The 12,572-nt window shown below is 45.2% G+C and overlaps 1 protein-coding gene across 3 annotated transcripts in view; it reads right to left on the minus strand.

Annotated features, from left to right (window-relative positions):
• Nucleotides 1-12,572, minus strand: part of PLD2 (phospholipase D2) — a 444,278-nt gene that overhangs the window by 383,940 nt on the left and 47,766 nt on the right. For all 3 annotated transcript variants that reach the window (XM_029581771.1, XM_029581768.1, XM_029581769.1), the window contains exon 2: nt 313-476. In XM_029581771.1, coding sequence (XP_029437631.1) covers nt 313-436 — 124 coding nt within the window. In that variant the 5' untranslated portion in view covers nt 437-476. The remainder of the gene's footprint in view (nt 1-312; nt 477-12,572) is intronic.

Below are 12,572 nucleotides of genomic sequence, written 5' to 3' on the forward strand. Positions count from 1 at the left end.
GCCATGCTATCTTTATTCCCACTCAAGCACAGTTCTTCTCTCTCACCACTATAGGGTGACATCACACTGCACATGAGCTGCACTTCTGTAATGCTGTAAATACAATGGGTGGGGGAAGGGGGCTACAGGCTGACCCAGTACTTATTTTATCCCCTTATTGCATGCTGGGACTTGTAGTTCTTATTTTTCTAATGGAAATCAGAACCACAAATGTCCCTGCAACCAGGACTGGATCAGCCTATCCTATAGAATAAAAAAAGTGTATGTTAGTTCAGCTAGTGACATCAGTTCATAAAAGCCAGGTTTCTTTACATTCATCATCCTCGTATCTTAAGTTGTCCAGTTCATCCCTATCCTCAATGTCCAAGATGGCAGGATCTAGCTGCTTGGGGAGCAGTGAGCTGTCAGAGCCCTCTGGGCCTTCTGGGCCCTGCATCCTTCCAGGACAGGTGCCAGCCAGAACTATCGGTGCCTACCTGCCAGGGAAAGAGAGAAACAAGGAGCAGGATGTTGGTTATCAGCTACAAAGACTTCTCAGGAATCTGAGTGGGCAAGACAACAGAGGCTGCATCCTGGGTACCACCAAAGCAGTAAATAACATTTGTAAAAAAATTCACTCATTTGAACATTTTACTGATAAGTTATAATTGGTTTTTTTAATCTTTTGAATCTGGTTCCCAGATCATAACTCCCATAAGCCTCCCCAGGAGCAGCTTATTAGAAAGAAAATTACAAGTAACCTCACACATTCACTGATTCTGATTGGCACATAAAGACTATGATGTCACATATGTAGCCCCCTCCCACGCCCCTGAAAACCAATGCAGCTCCCAGGTTCATTCCAAACTGGTGGTGGGGACTTTATCCTAGGCCCCAGGGTTCAGGACTTGGCCCCAGTCTTAAAGAATCACCCTCACATGGTTATTTGCATTCCAACAAAGAAATTAGTTTATGGTAAACACAAGGCTACAATACTGACCAGTTGATATAACCATCAAACCTCCCCTAACCCTCCCCACCTCCCACTATCAGCAGAATACCTTTTATGATTCGTTTATATTCTCTGATAATGTCATCTTTTGATCATTCTGTTCTAACAAGAGGAAGGGAGTGCTAGGTAGTCAAGAAATGTATTTAGTTCAATGAAAAGTGATCACCTTATATATTTTTGCTCTTTGTTAACTTTTCAGTTTGCGTCAATATGCCTCTCAGCCATCAAATGGCTTTATTTTAATAAGCTAGCATAAACGTAAAGAAGACAGAGGTTATGCATTGAAAAAAATTCCAGCAAGGCAGATGCAGTTAATTTATTTTTGAAGGCCATGAGACCTTAGAAAACAAGTGAAACGCCTCTGAGTTATTTTAGACTCGTGTCCGACAATGCGGGCACACATTAATGCCGCTGTAAAAGCAAATTTCTTTCAATTGTGGATGTTATGCCAACTAAGACCATTGCTAGCATTTCAAGAGTTTCATGCAGTACTTCAAACATGGTTATTCTATTGGAATTCCCTGTGTCTTGGGGTTTCTAATCTTCGAGCACCCCAGATTAGCCAAAATGCAGCAGCTCACATTTTGACAGGTTTAGACATGAGAGAGCATATTACTCTGATTCTCAGGAGACTTCATTGCTTCCTGTAGTCTGGAGGATTAAATATAAAGTCAGCATGCTAATAAACAAATCACTGGGGAATATTGATTCTCCCTGGATTAGCTCTATCCTCTCGATCTACAATCCTGCTCATGTCTTAAGGTCATCACAGTCTTGCTTACTTGATATTCCTTCTCTAAAGGTAGCAGAGACCAGGTTAAAAGACAGGAAACAGAGAGTAGGACTAAATGGTCAATTTTCTCAGTGGAAAAGGGTAAACAGTGGAGTGCCTCAGGGATCTGTACTTGGACCGGTGCTTTTCAATATATATATCAATGATCTGGAAAGGAATACAATGAGTGACGTTATCAAATTTGCAGATGATACAAAATTATTCAGAGTAGTTAAATCACAAGCAGACTGTGATACATTACAGGAGGACCTTGCAAGACTGGAAGATTGGGCATCCAAATGGCAGATGAAATTTAATGTGGACAAGTGCAAGGTGATGCATATAGGGAAAAATAACCCTAGCTGTAGTTACACGATGTTAGGTTCCATATTAGGAGCTACCACCCAAGAAAGAGATCTAGGCGTCATAGTAGATAATACATTGAAATCGTCAGCTCAGTGTGCTGCAGCAGTCAAAAAAGCAAATAAAATGTTAGGAATTATTAGGAAGGGAATGGTTAATAAAACGGAAAATGTCATAATGCCCTCTATATCGCTCCATGGTGAGACCACACCTTGAATACTGTGTACAATTCTGGTCGCCGTATCTCAAAAAAGATATAGTTGCAATGGAGAAGGTACAGAGAAGGGCAACCAAAATGATAAAGGGGATGGAACAGCTCCCCTATGAGGAAAGGCTGAAGAGGTTAGGGCTGTTCAGCTTGGAGAAGAGACGGCTGAGGGGGGATATCATAGAGGTCTTTAAGATCATGAGAGGTCTTGAACGAGTAGATGTGACTCGGTTATTTACACTTTCGAATAATAGAAGGACTAGGGGGCATTCCATGAAGTTAGCAAGTAGCACATTTAAGACTAATCGGAGAAAATTCTTTTTCACTCAACGCACAATAAATCTCTGGAATTTGTTGCCAGAGGATGTGGTTAGTGCAGTTAGTGTAGCTGGGTTCAAAAAAGGTTTGGATAAGTTCTTGGAAGAGAAGTCCATTAACTGCTATTAATCAAGTTTACTTAGGGAATAGTCACTGCTATTAATTGCATCAGTAGCATGGGATCTTCTAGGTGTTTGGGTAATTGCCAGGTTCTTGTGGCCTGGTTTGGCCTCTGTTGGAAACAGGATGCTGGGCTTGATGGACCCTTGGTCTGACCCAGCATGGCAATTTCTTATGTTCTTATGTTCTTTGCTGTTTCTGGACTGATTTATTGGCATAACTTGCCAAAGCAATTGAGGTTACTATCTTGTAATAAAACTTTCACGAAACTGCTTTAAACATATTTATTCCAATTAGCCTTTTGCATCGGAAATTACAGAAATGTAGCTTTCCATGCATTCAAGTGAAGCAACATGGCTGCCACACTACTTTATCCAAGCTGATATAAACCGTGGCACCTAGAAGATGAATCCAGTCAGGACAATGAAGCTTATGATCAGTTCCTAAACACTGCAAAGTCCCTTCCAGCTGCAATGACTGCTGTGAGGAAAGGGCTCTAGGCCAGTCTTTGGTCCTGTATTCCAAAAATGGCCTTCTACTCTATCCCTTGGTGTCCCTGAAGGATGGGTAAGTACTGAATGGCACTAGGGATGTGAATCGTTTTTTGACGATTTAAAATATCGTCCGATATATTTTAAATTGTCAAAATCGTTAGAGTTGATATTTAATAGGAATTCCCCCGATTTATCGTCAAAAATCGTAAATCGGGGGAAGGGGGAGGGGAAGGGGAATGGCGCCGGCCATATTGCCGTATGGCAAAATGGCGCCGGCCATATGGCCGGCGCCATTTTTCATTACGGCAACACGATTCGAGTGCAGGAGGTCGTTCCCGGACCCCCGCTGGACTTTTGGCAAGTCTTGTGGGGGTCAGGAGGCCCCCCCAAGCTGGCCAAAAGTCCCTGGGGGTCCAGCGGGGGTCCGGGAGCGATCTCCTACGCTCGTGACGTCGGGGGATAGGAACCAAAATGGCGCCGGCGCTACCTTTGCCCTGTCATATGACAGGGCAAAGGTAGCGCCGGTGGCATTTGTATCAACTCACCCATGGCCCGAGAGTGGAAGATCACAACGGGACCCCCCCACTGGACCCCAGGTAATTTAAGACATTTGGGGGGGGGTTCGGGAGGGTGGGGGATTTATTTTAAAGGGTCGGGGTGGGTTTTAGGGATGTTTTAGTGTGCCGGTTTTCCCGCCCTCCCTGATTTACATGATATTTAAAGAAACAAAACCGCGACGATTCGATTCCCTCCCCCCCCAGCCGAAATCGATCGTTAAGACGATCGATCACACGATACACATCTCTAAATGGCACTATCTCTTCCAATTCCCAAGAAGGTTTCTGGCATCTAATTCAAAAACTGGCCTATTTCACATAACACTCTTCTCTCTCCAACAGGTCAGATGTGGTTTCCAGACCCTGTTCTGGAATAATAATTGAAGACAAGAACAGTAATGGAATCCAAAAGGACATGAGACAAACAGAGGATCCCTGCTGGCTAGAGAACTGAAATGAAGATATGGAGTAGCTTTTTTTTTCTATTATACCTAAAGTGTAAGGGACAGCGAAAGCCCTTCGTGCTATGGTGCAGCTGATGCTGCCCTGCGAATAGGCCCACGAGGTCTGCTCCAACAGCTGAAGAACACACTTTGACATGAGCCAGGCTAAGGCTTCACCTAAATCAGCCACCTGCAGGTTGGGCCTTTGGGTTCTGGCGGCCACAGGACTTAGGAGATTGAAGGGGCAAGGAAGAGACACCAGAGGCAGTCCAAGAGTCAAGGCTGGTGGCAGACAAGGCGTGGTCCAAGTTCGAGGCTAAGGTCAGGTCCAGGTGGCAAGCAAGAGGTAGATCTAAGACCAAGGCTGAGATCAGAACCGAAAAGACTGGCCAAGACAGACAGGACACAGAGGGTCAGACAGGACAGGTCAGATAAGACAAGGCATGGCAAGACTCTGAAGTCAAGAGTAAGACAACAGACAACACAAGGAAACAAAGATAGGGCAAAGCTGAAAAGCAGGCTGGATGAGGCAAGACTGGAATGCTAGGCAAGGGACCTGTTGCTGAGGCACTGGTAAGGCGTCCGAAGGATCCTTATCTGGAAAGGGCCTGCTGGCATTATCAGTGGGTGCCACGGGGATTCTCTCACCATGAGCCCTTTAAACCTGAGTGTTGCGTGCACACCACAAGGAAGCCATGGTCAAGGCGTCCCTCGCCACTACGGCGGCAGTCAGCATCGTGGTAAGTGAAGCTGCTTGTGGGACCGTCCTGTGAGCAGCAAAACGTAACAAAGTTTTCCATTTCTGAGTAACCTGCACAAGAGCGGCAGTTACTATTAACCCTAATAAACTTGCTGGGCAGACTAGATAGACCATTTTGGTTTTTATCTGTCATCATTCGCCATGTTACTATGTAAACTCATACCAGCCAAAAGTAAAACAGAAAATAGGAACTCTGCACCTCAGCCTACTTCCCAATTCCTTATCCTCCCGACCAGGGACACAAGCCTCAAATTCTAGTCTGCAGCCTCTCCCTAACACACATCCCACCACCACCTTGCTGCATGCATGCTTTCTCAAAGCTCTTACTCCTCTCTTGAAAAATCTCTGGATCAGAATCTAAAACAGAGGAACATGTAATAAGATGGCAGATAACAACCACAGAGCCATTCACTCTGCTCATCCTCGTCGCATGCTCAGCTTTATAGTCCCTTCCTCTCTCTCTTAGATACTCTGTGCTTGTTCCATGTTTTAATTCTGATAATCTCCTCATCCATTACCTTCACAGGGAGGCAGTTTCATGCTTCCACTGCCTTTTCTGGAAAGAAATATTTCCTTATTACTCCTGAGCCTACACCCTTTCGCACTTATCCCATGATCCCCTCATGCCAAAGCCTGGGGGATGCTCAAGGAATGGTATCATCCCACTACCTACTCCAGCCAATTGCAATATGTCCTCCTGATGAGGCCCATGCTCCCGAGCAGGGATCCCGATACATATCAGAAGCAATTTTCAAAGGGATTTCCCCTACCTCCCCCCCCCCCTCGCCCCCAGGTAAACTGCTGTTTATTTTATTTATTTATTTATTTAAACATTTTTCTATACCGTCGTTAAGTTAAATACCATCACAACGGTTTACAGAAGGGCACGATAAAGAGAAATATGGGTGGTATAGATTACAAATTACTCGTGTGCCATCATAGTACGGTAACAATTTAAAATAATAAACTAGGTGTGTAAGTTAAACCTGATTGTTAGGAACAAATTAGGCAGTTTGATTTTAACATTAATATGCTTATGTAGGTTACTAAAAACTTCTAGCTTGGTGCATCCTTATCGCTCAACTATTTTTCTCCTTTTCTTTATCTTTATAAAATGCTTGTTTATCGGCTGAGAAAGCCCCTTTGCACATTGTCCCAGCCCTCCATGGGTTAAACTGTGCATGCTGCCAACAATGCTAGGAAAGGGATTGGTGCAAGGATTTTGCTTTGAAATCTGTGTGCCTGCTTTCTACCCCTTTGCACTTACAATGTATGCAGGCTAAAGACTCCCTGCTGGCACTGGCCCACAACCAGCTGACTGGAAATTACCCTCATTATGACATTATATACTGCAGGAACCAATGAGTTGTCATTCAGCATGAGGTCATCAGTAGCAATATTCTAAATGTAGAAGCTCCCAGGGGCTCTGGGAAGTGCTGCTGTACATGTACTCAGCAAATACTACGCATCTCATAGGGCCTGCAGCTTCCTTTTAAGGATTCCTTCTCTTCCGATGTCAAAACTAATCTGTGAAAACAAAAAAAATCTTACCATAAGAAGAGTCCTCTTACCCTCTGCAGAGGGTAAAAATCAGGGCCATCGCAAGGGATGGACAAGCAGGGCGACCGCTTCTGAGTCAATTGGCGAGTCTGTGAACACACTAGCCTGAGAGGGAAGGAGAGGGCTGAAAGCAATCCTTACCCTGGGCATCATATTGTCCAGCATGTGCCTTAATAAAACTAAACCTTTCACTCCCTGAGACACTGTTGACTTATTTTCTTATTTTAGAAACAAACATTGGCATAATAATCACATGCTGACACACAGGAGCAGTGGCATTGAAACAAAATACTGTTGAGACACACCCAAGCCATTTAATCACATAAACAGGGAGCATTACTCAAATTACTAAGGCTACAGTAGTGGGCATGTCCACCTCATCCTCTGCCTATGCTAGAGGAATCCAAGGAGCATTAGGTCAGATAAACACCTTAACAGCCAATGCTCTCCTGTTACTCTCTTAGTGCCCCTCAGCACTGCTCCTTTGAGTCTGAGTGCAGCCCAAGGTCAGGCACCCTCCGTAACATCCAATATGATCCTGTTACTCTCCTCTCAGCACTGCTCTCTGGAGTTGGTCTACAGCACCAGGTTATGTTGGGGCAGAGTTGGAGTGAATCTATGAGGTCCATATTCAGTAGGTCGGTTAATGGAGAAGTTATCCAGCTAAAGTCGGTCCCTCGCTCCCAGCGATGAAGAAAAAGGTATTGGTGGGGATGGGGTGCGGGAGCAATGATTTTTCCTAGTGGGAAGTGGAAGGGAAGAGGCATGCTGAGGTCTTTTTAATGGAAATATCGGGATGGGGGCCCGGCTTCCAAAATGGGGCAAATCTCTCCAATTTTTTATTTTTTTTTTTTAATTAAATTTCAAATTTTACAGACAGCAATAGCATGTCACAGAAAACACAGGAATAATATGGAGATTTAGAAATATTGTCATAGTTACAGAGAAAAAAAAAGGCAACAGAAACTCCACTTCCTGAATTACAATGAAATAAAGGGGAGAATCATAGCAAACAGAGCAATATACAATATTCCATATAAAAGAAAAGGAAAGAGGGGGGATTGCAGATTAATGTAATCAGTAGCTAAGACTTGGCTAGTTTCACCAGAAGGCCGGTAGGAATCCAAAAAAAACCCTAACTGAGAAGGTTCAAAAAATATGTATCTAGTATTATTAATTTTCATTACACATTTACAAGGAAATCTTAGAGCTATCTGAGCACAAGGACATAGAGCAAGAAACTTTTTCCGATGCTGCTCTGTTGCTCTAGAAAAATCCGGATATATCCAAACTTTTTGGCCCAGATATTGGGAATTTCTATTTCGAAGAAAGATTCTGAGAATATTATCTCGATCAGAAGACAAAACAAAATTAATCAATAAAGTTCCCCTTTTTTCTATCTCAGCCTCTGCAGATGTTTCCAAAAACTCAGAAAGATTTAAAGATGGGGGCGCAGGTCAAACAGAAGTAACAGAAGTAGGAATTTCACCTTCTCGCTTAGTTTCTGTGAGGAAATAAACCTTAGGTATAGGTGGTAATGCATCTCATGTAGGTAGTTTCTAAATTGTTCCCTTGGAGAGATCAATTTACATTTTGGAAAATTTAACACCCTCAAGTTTAAATATCTTGATAAATTCTCCATGTTTTCCACTCTTAGTTATGGCAAGTTCCCCCTGCATTAAGCCACTCTGAACAGATTGTATTTGAGAAATTTTAGAATCCAATTCTTCTATTTTGGATGAATGTAAAGCAATAACAGGATTTAAGGTGTTAAATTGAACTTGAGTGTCCTTTAAGACTGTAGTGAGAGATATAATGCAGCTTTCTAGCAGGGAAATACTGTTCCAAAGAGAGTCCAAGGATACAACATTGGGTTCAACCAGAAAAGACTTTGAAGTAAAAGTTACCAGTGAGGTTAATTGAGGATTCCCATCACAGCTCTGGGCAGCTTCCATAATCTCTCTCCCAACTAAGGTGGTTTGCTCTATAGACCATTAAATCAGGAGATATTCCTTCCATCCACGGGATAGAGGTCCAAATTCTACCGCTGGTAACAGGCAACGCTGAATTAGCTGTATGACCCGCCTCGATAGCTGCTACGTCTGAAGACGCCGTCCATCCAGGGAGCACACTCAGTCTCTCAGCTACAGCGTGTAATGGTGGTGGAGTCGCCGGGGCTTAAAGAAGTTTCTCCCAAGAGCGACAGAGTTTGCTCTACAGTGGGGCCTTCCGGAGTCATGGAATCCACTGCTGAGCAGAAGCCCGCAATACTTGTCTGCACCAAGGTGGGTCTAAGAGGGGCCGAGGCTCCCTCCATTACCCGGCCTTTCCTCTTAGTATGTGGCATTGAAGAAATAATTTACAAAGATGAGCTGTTCGGGAGCTCCAGCCTCCACATCCAGCCCTCACGGAGCCATCTTGATTCTCCCATCTCTCCAATTTAAAAAGGTTTGGGGTGCGGGGGTTAGGATAAAATGTATGAATTGACTTATGCTTTGGGAAGGGAGGGAGGGAGGAGATGGGGCACTACTTAGCTACATATCTTTTCAAGGTCTCATAACTTTAGACCTGCTCTGAAGTTATCTGGCTAACATAGCCAGACGTACCCGATATTCAGCTAGGTTAGCTGGATATCTCAGCCCTTCCCCAGAAAGCCCATAAAACACACCTTTTTTATTTGGCTAAATATATCCGGGTAGGCCATTTAGATGGATAACTGTTACATTATCCGTCTAAATGGCTTTTGAATATGGAACTTTAGGCCAGCGATTCTCAACAGATGTGTCGCCAAGCACCAGCTGGTGTGTCGCGGCTCCCGGTGTCCCACAGACCCAGTTATACTTCCCTTTACCTTTTTCCTGCCCCCGCAGGCCAATGAGAAGCCTCCTCCCTTCTTCCTACCCCCGCGGGCCAATTGGAAGCCTCCTCCCTTCTTCCTGCCCCCGCGAGCCAACTGGAAGAAGGGAGGAGGCTTACGATTGGCCCACGGGGGCAGGAAGAAGGGGGCATCTCATAGCCCGGGGTGGGGTGATTTGAGGGGAGCTGGGAGGAGTGGCAGTGTCTAGGCCCGTGGCGGCGAAGAAGCCCGACCCTGTCGAAGCAAGGCCGCCATGGGCTGGAAGTGCTGAAATTAAACACAGCGGTGAACCACAAAGAAAAGAGGCCAGCCGCGCCAGGATTCACCGCTTCCAAAGCGGCAGAGAACCATGATAGAGTAGGGATTCCCCAAACCAGCAGTGAGTCGCAAGCACGAAGAGGCCAGTTGCTCCGGGGATTCCCCCCAATGCAACAGTGAGCATGGCAAAGCCGCGATTAAAGTAAAAGTGGCACTCAGCCATGCTGCTTACAGATGGGGCAACTGGAGCTCCCAGCGGCCGTAAAAGCAGGCAGATGGGAGGCCGTGGGAGCCTAGGGATATCCTGACAGCCAGAAGAAAGGCCTGACTGCCATGGCATATTTTTCTAAAATAAATGTTTGCTGCTTCGGTGCGGCTGAGAAGGCAGCGGCAGCCCTGGGAAATCTGCCACTGTGAAATTAAAGGGGAACACAGCATTGGGGCTCTAAGCAAAGTGTGTGTGAGAGAAGAGAGAGACTGGGCAGGGAGGTGACTGGGGTGTGTATGAGAGATAGAGACTGGGCAGGGAGTTGACTGGGGTGTGTGTGAGAGACAGAGACTGGGCAGGGAGGTGACTGGGGTGTGTGTGAGAGACAGAGACTGGGCAGGGAGGTGACTGGGGTGCGTGTGAGAGACAGAGACTGGACAAGGAGGTGACTGGGGTATGTGTGAGAGTCAGAGACTAGGCAGGGAGGTGACTGGGGTGTGTATGAGAGATAGATACTGGGAAGGGAGTTGACAGGGGGGGTGTGTGTGTGTGTGTGTGAGAGAGACAGAGACTGGGCAGGGAGTTGACTGGGGTGTGTTTGAGAGATAGAGACTGGGCAGGGAGTTGACTGGGGTGTGTGTGAGAGATAGAGTGGGCAGGGAGGTGACTGGGGTGTTTGTGAAAGACAGAGACTGGACGTAGGGTTTAATTGGGGTGGGGATGTGTGTGTGTGTGTGTGTGTGTGCGCGCGCGTGTGTATGAGTGACTTACTTATTGTGGGCCCTAAAGGAGAGGACTGTGAGGATAGAGCTTCAGCAGCCGCTCAAGGGAAAGGAGTAGGAGAGTTGCTGGAGAGGGTAAGTAAAGGTGGCATTTTAAGTTTATTTTTCTTGATTGACTGCCATTTTAATTATTGAGTATTATGTGATGTGTCTGCTATTTTGAAATATTTTATTGATATTTGGACAATTTTTAATAATTTTTATGAGTTTTAATTGTTTGACCTTATTCTGTTCATCAGCTATTTTGTAAAATTTATTAATATAGCTTTACAATTATTTCTGTGTGGGGGATCTATAGCAGATTGGTTTGTTCTGTTTTCCTAATAGGAGGTGTTTAGGGCCTGGTTAAATATTTGTAGTATTGCCTTTTCATAGATAGGGTTGTTACTGTTTGAGTGTGTCCCATAATGCAGGTGTAACTTTGTGCAGCTTATTGCATATTGCAGATCCTGGGACTGTCAGACCGATACAGTAAAAATTGCAGGAGAGTGGGCGCGCACACAGGCCACTCTCCTGTGCGTGCGATTCAGAAAAAAAATTTATTCAAATTAGGGCCCACGGTTAAAAGAGATGCTAGGGACACTAGCGCGTCCCTAGCGCCTCTTTTTGGACAGGAGCGGCAGCTGTCACCGGGTCTGACAGCCGACGCTCAATTTTGCCGGCGTCGGTTCTCAAACCTGCTGACAGCCACGGGTTCGGAAACCGGACGCCGGCAAAACCGAGCGTCCGGTTTTCAACCTGCGAGCTGCGGGCCGATTTTCAATTTTTTATTTATTTTTTTTTATTTTAAACTTTTGGGAACTCCGACTTAATGTCGCCATGATATTAAGTCGGAGGGTGTACAGAAAAGCAGTTTTTACTGCTTTTCTGTACACTTTCCCGGTGCTGAGAGAAATTAATGCCTACCTTTGGGTAGGCGCTAATTTCTGAAAGTAAAATGTGCAGCTTACCCAGTAAGGTACCTTCTTATGTTATTATAAGATAGCCACTAGATCAAGCAAAGAAAAAAATTTCATCATGCAGAATGGCTAAATTTAACTGTCCAGTTTTACCAACCACCTAGACTTAGGTGCATAACAAGTGCACAGCCCCAGAGGTCTTCCCGCAGCCAGGGAAGGACTTCAGCCAGCTAGTGCAGTTTTCTGTACCAATTCTGAATGCACTACTTGAAAAAAACAAATCTAGTCAGCTCCATTTAAGATATTTTTAAACCAGTTTGGATGCAGCTGAAGCAGTGCTTAAGCCAGCCTGCTAAAACATGCTGTTTTAAGTCCTCTGGCTCCAGCTATTGCCCCCCCCCCCCCCTTTGATTATGCAGAGGTGCTGCTGTGTCTCGGCCTCTGTGCAATGAGTGAGGTGTCACCATATGTATTATTTATAAGCTGCACTCAGATTGCAAAGCCCAGGATTAGATATCTAGTGTACAGCTGCTGCAGCGAGTGATGTGTTGTGGAGTTACTGGTACAACCCCCTCCATGGAGCCACAGCCAGCTCAAAGAGAAAGATGAAGTCATGGAGGCTCCTTCGCCTCCTCTCTCTCTGGGTGGGGACAGGAGCTTCTTTGCTCTCTGCAGTGCCGAGGTTCCCAGGCTCTGTTCTTATTTCTGAGGGGTGCAGACAAAGCGACACACGTCAGCAAGAATCATCCTCGGGCTGAAAGACAATGCTTTGCTGGCGCCTGGGAAGACACCACGGAAAGGCAAGAAAGAGTCTCAGAGCTTGACAGGGAGGAAGGAAAAAGGAGGGCGTGAGGGCAGGAGAGAATCATCCTTCTTCTTCTTTACTTTGTAATTCTTTCCTTTCACTACTTTGTGTATCGCTTTGGCAACACATGGACAAATTGTCTCAGGCTGGGGAAAGTTTCTTGAATCCCACTCTGCC

This window comes from Rhinatrema bivittatum, chromosome 16, assembly GCF_901001135.1.
Source record: "Rhinatrema bivittatum chromosome 16, aRhiBiv1.1, whole genome shotgun sequence".
Classification (NCBI taxonomy): Eukaryota; Metazoa; Chordata; class Amphibia; order Gymnophiona; family Rhinatrematidae; genus Rhinatrema; species Rhinatrema bivittatum.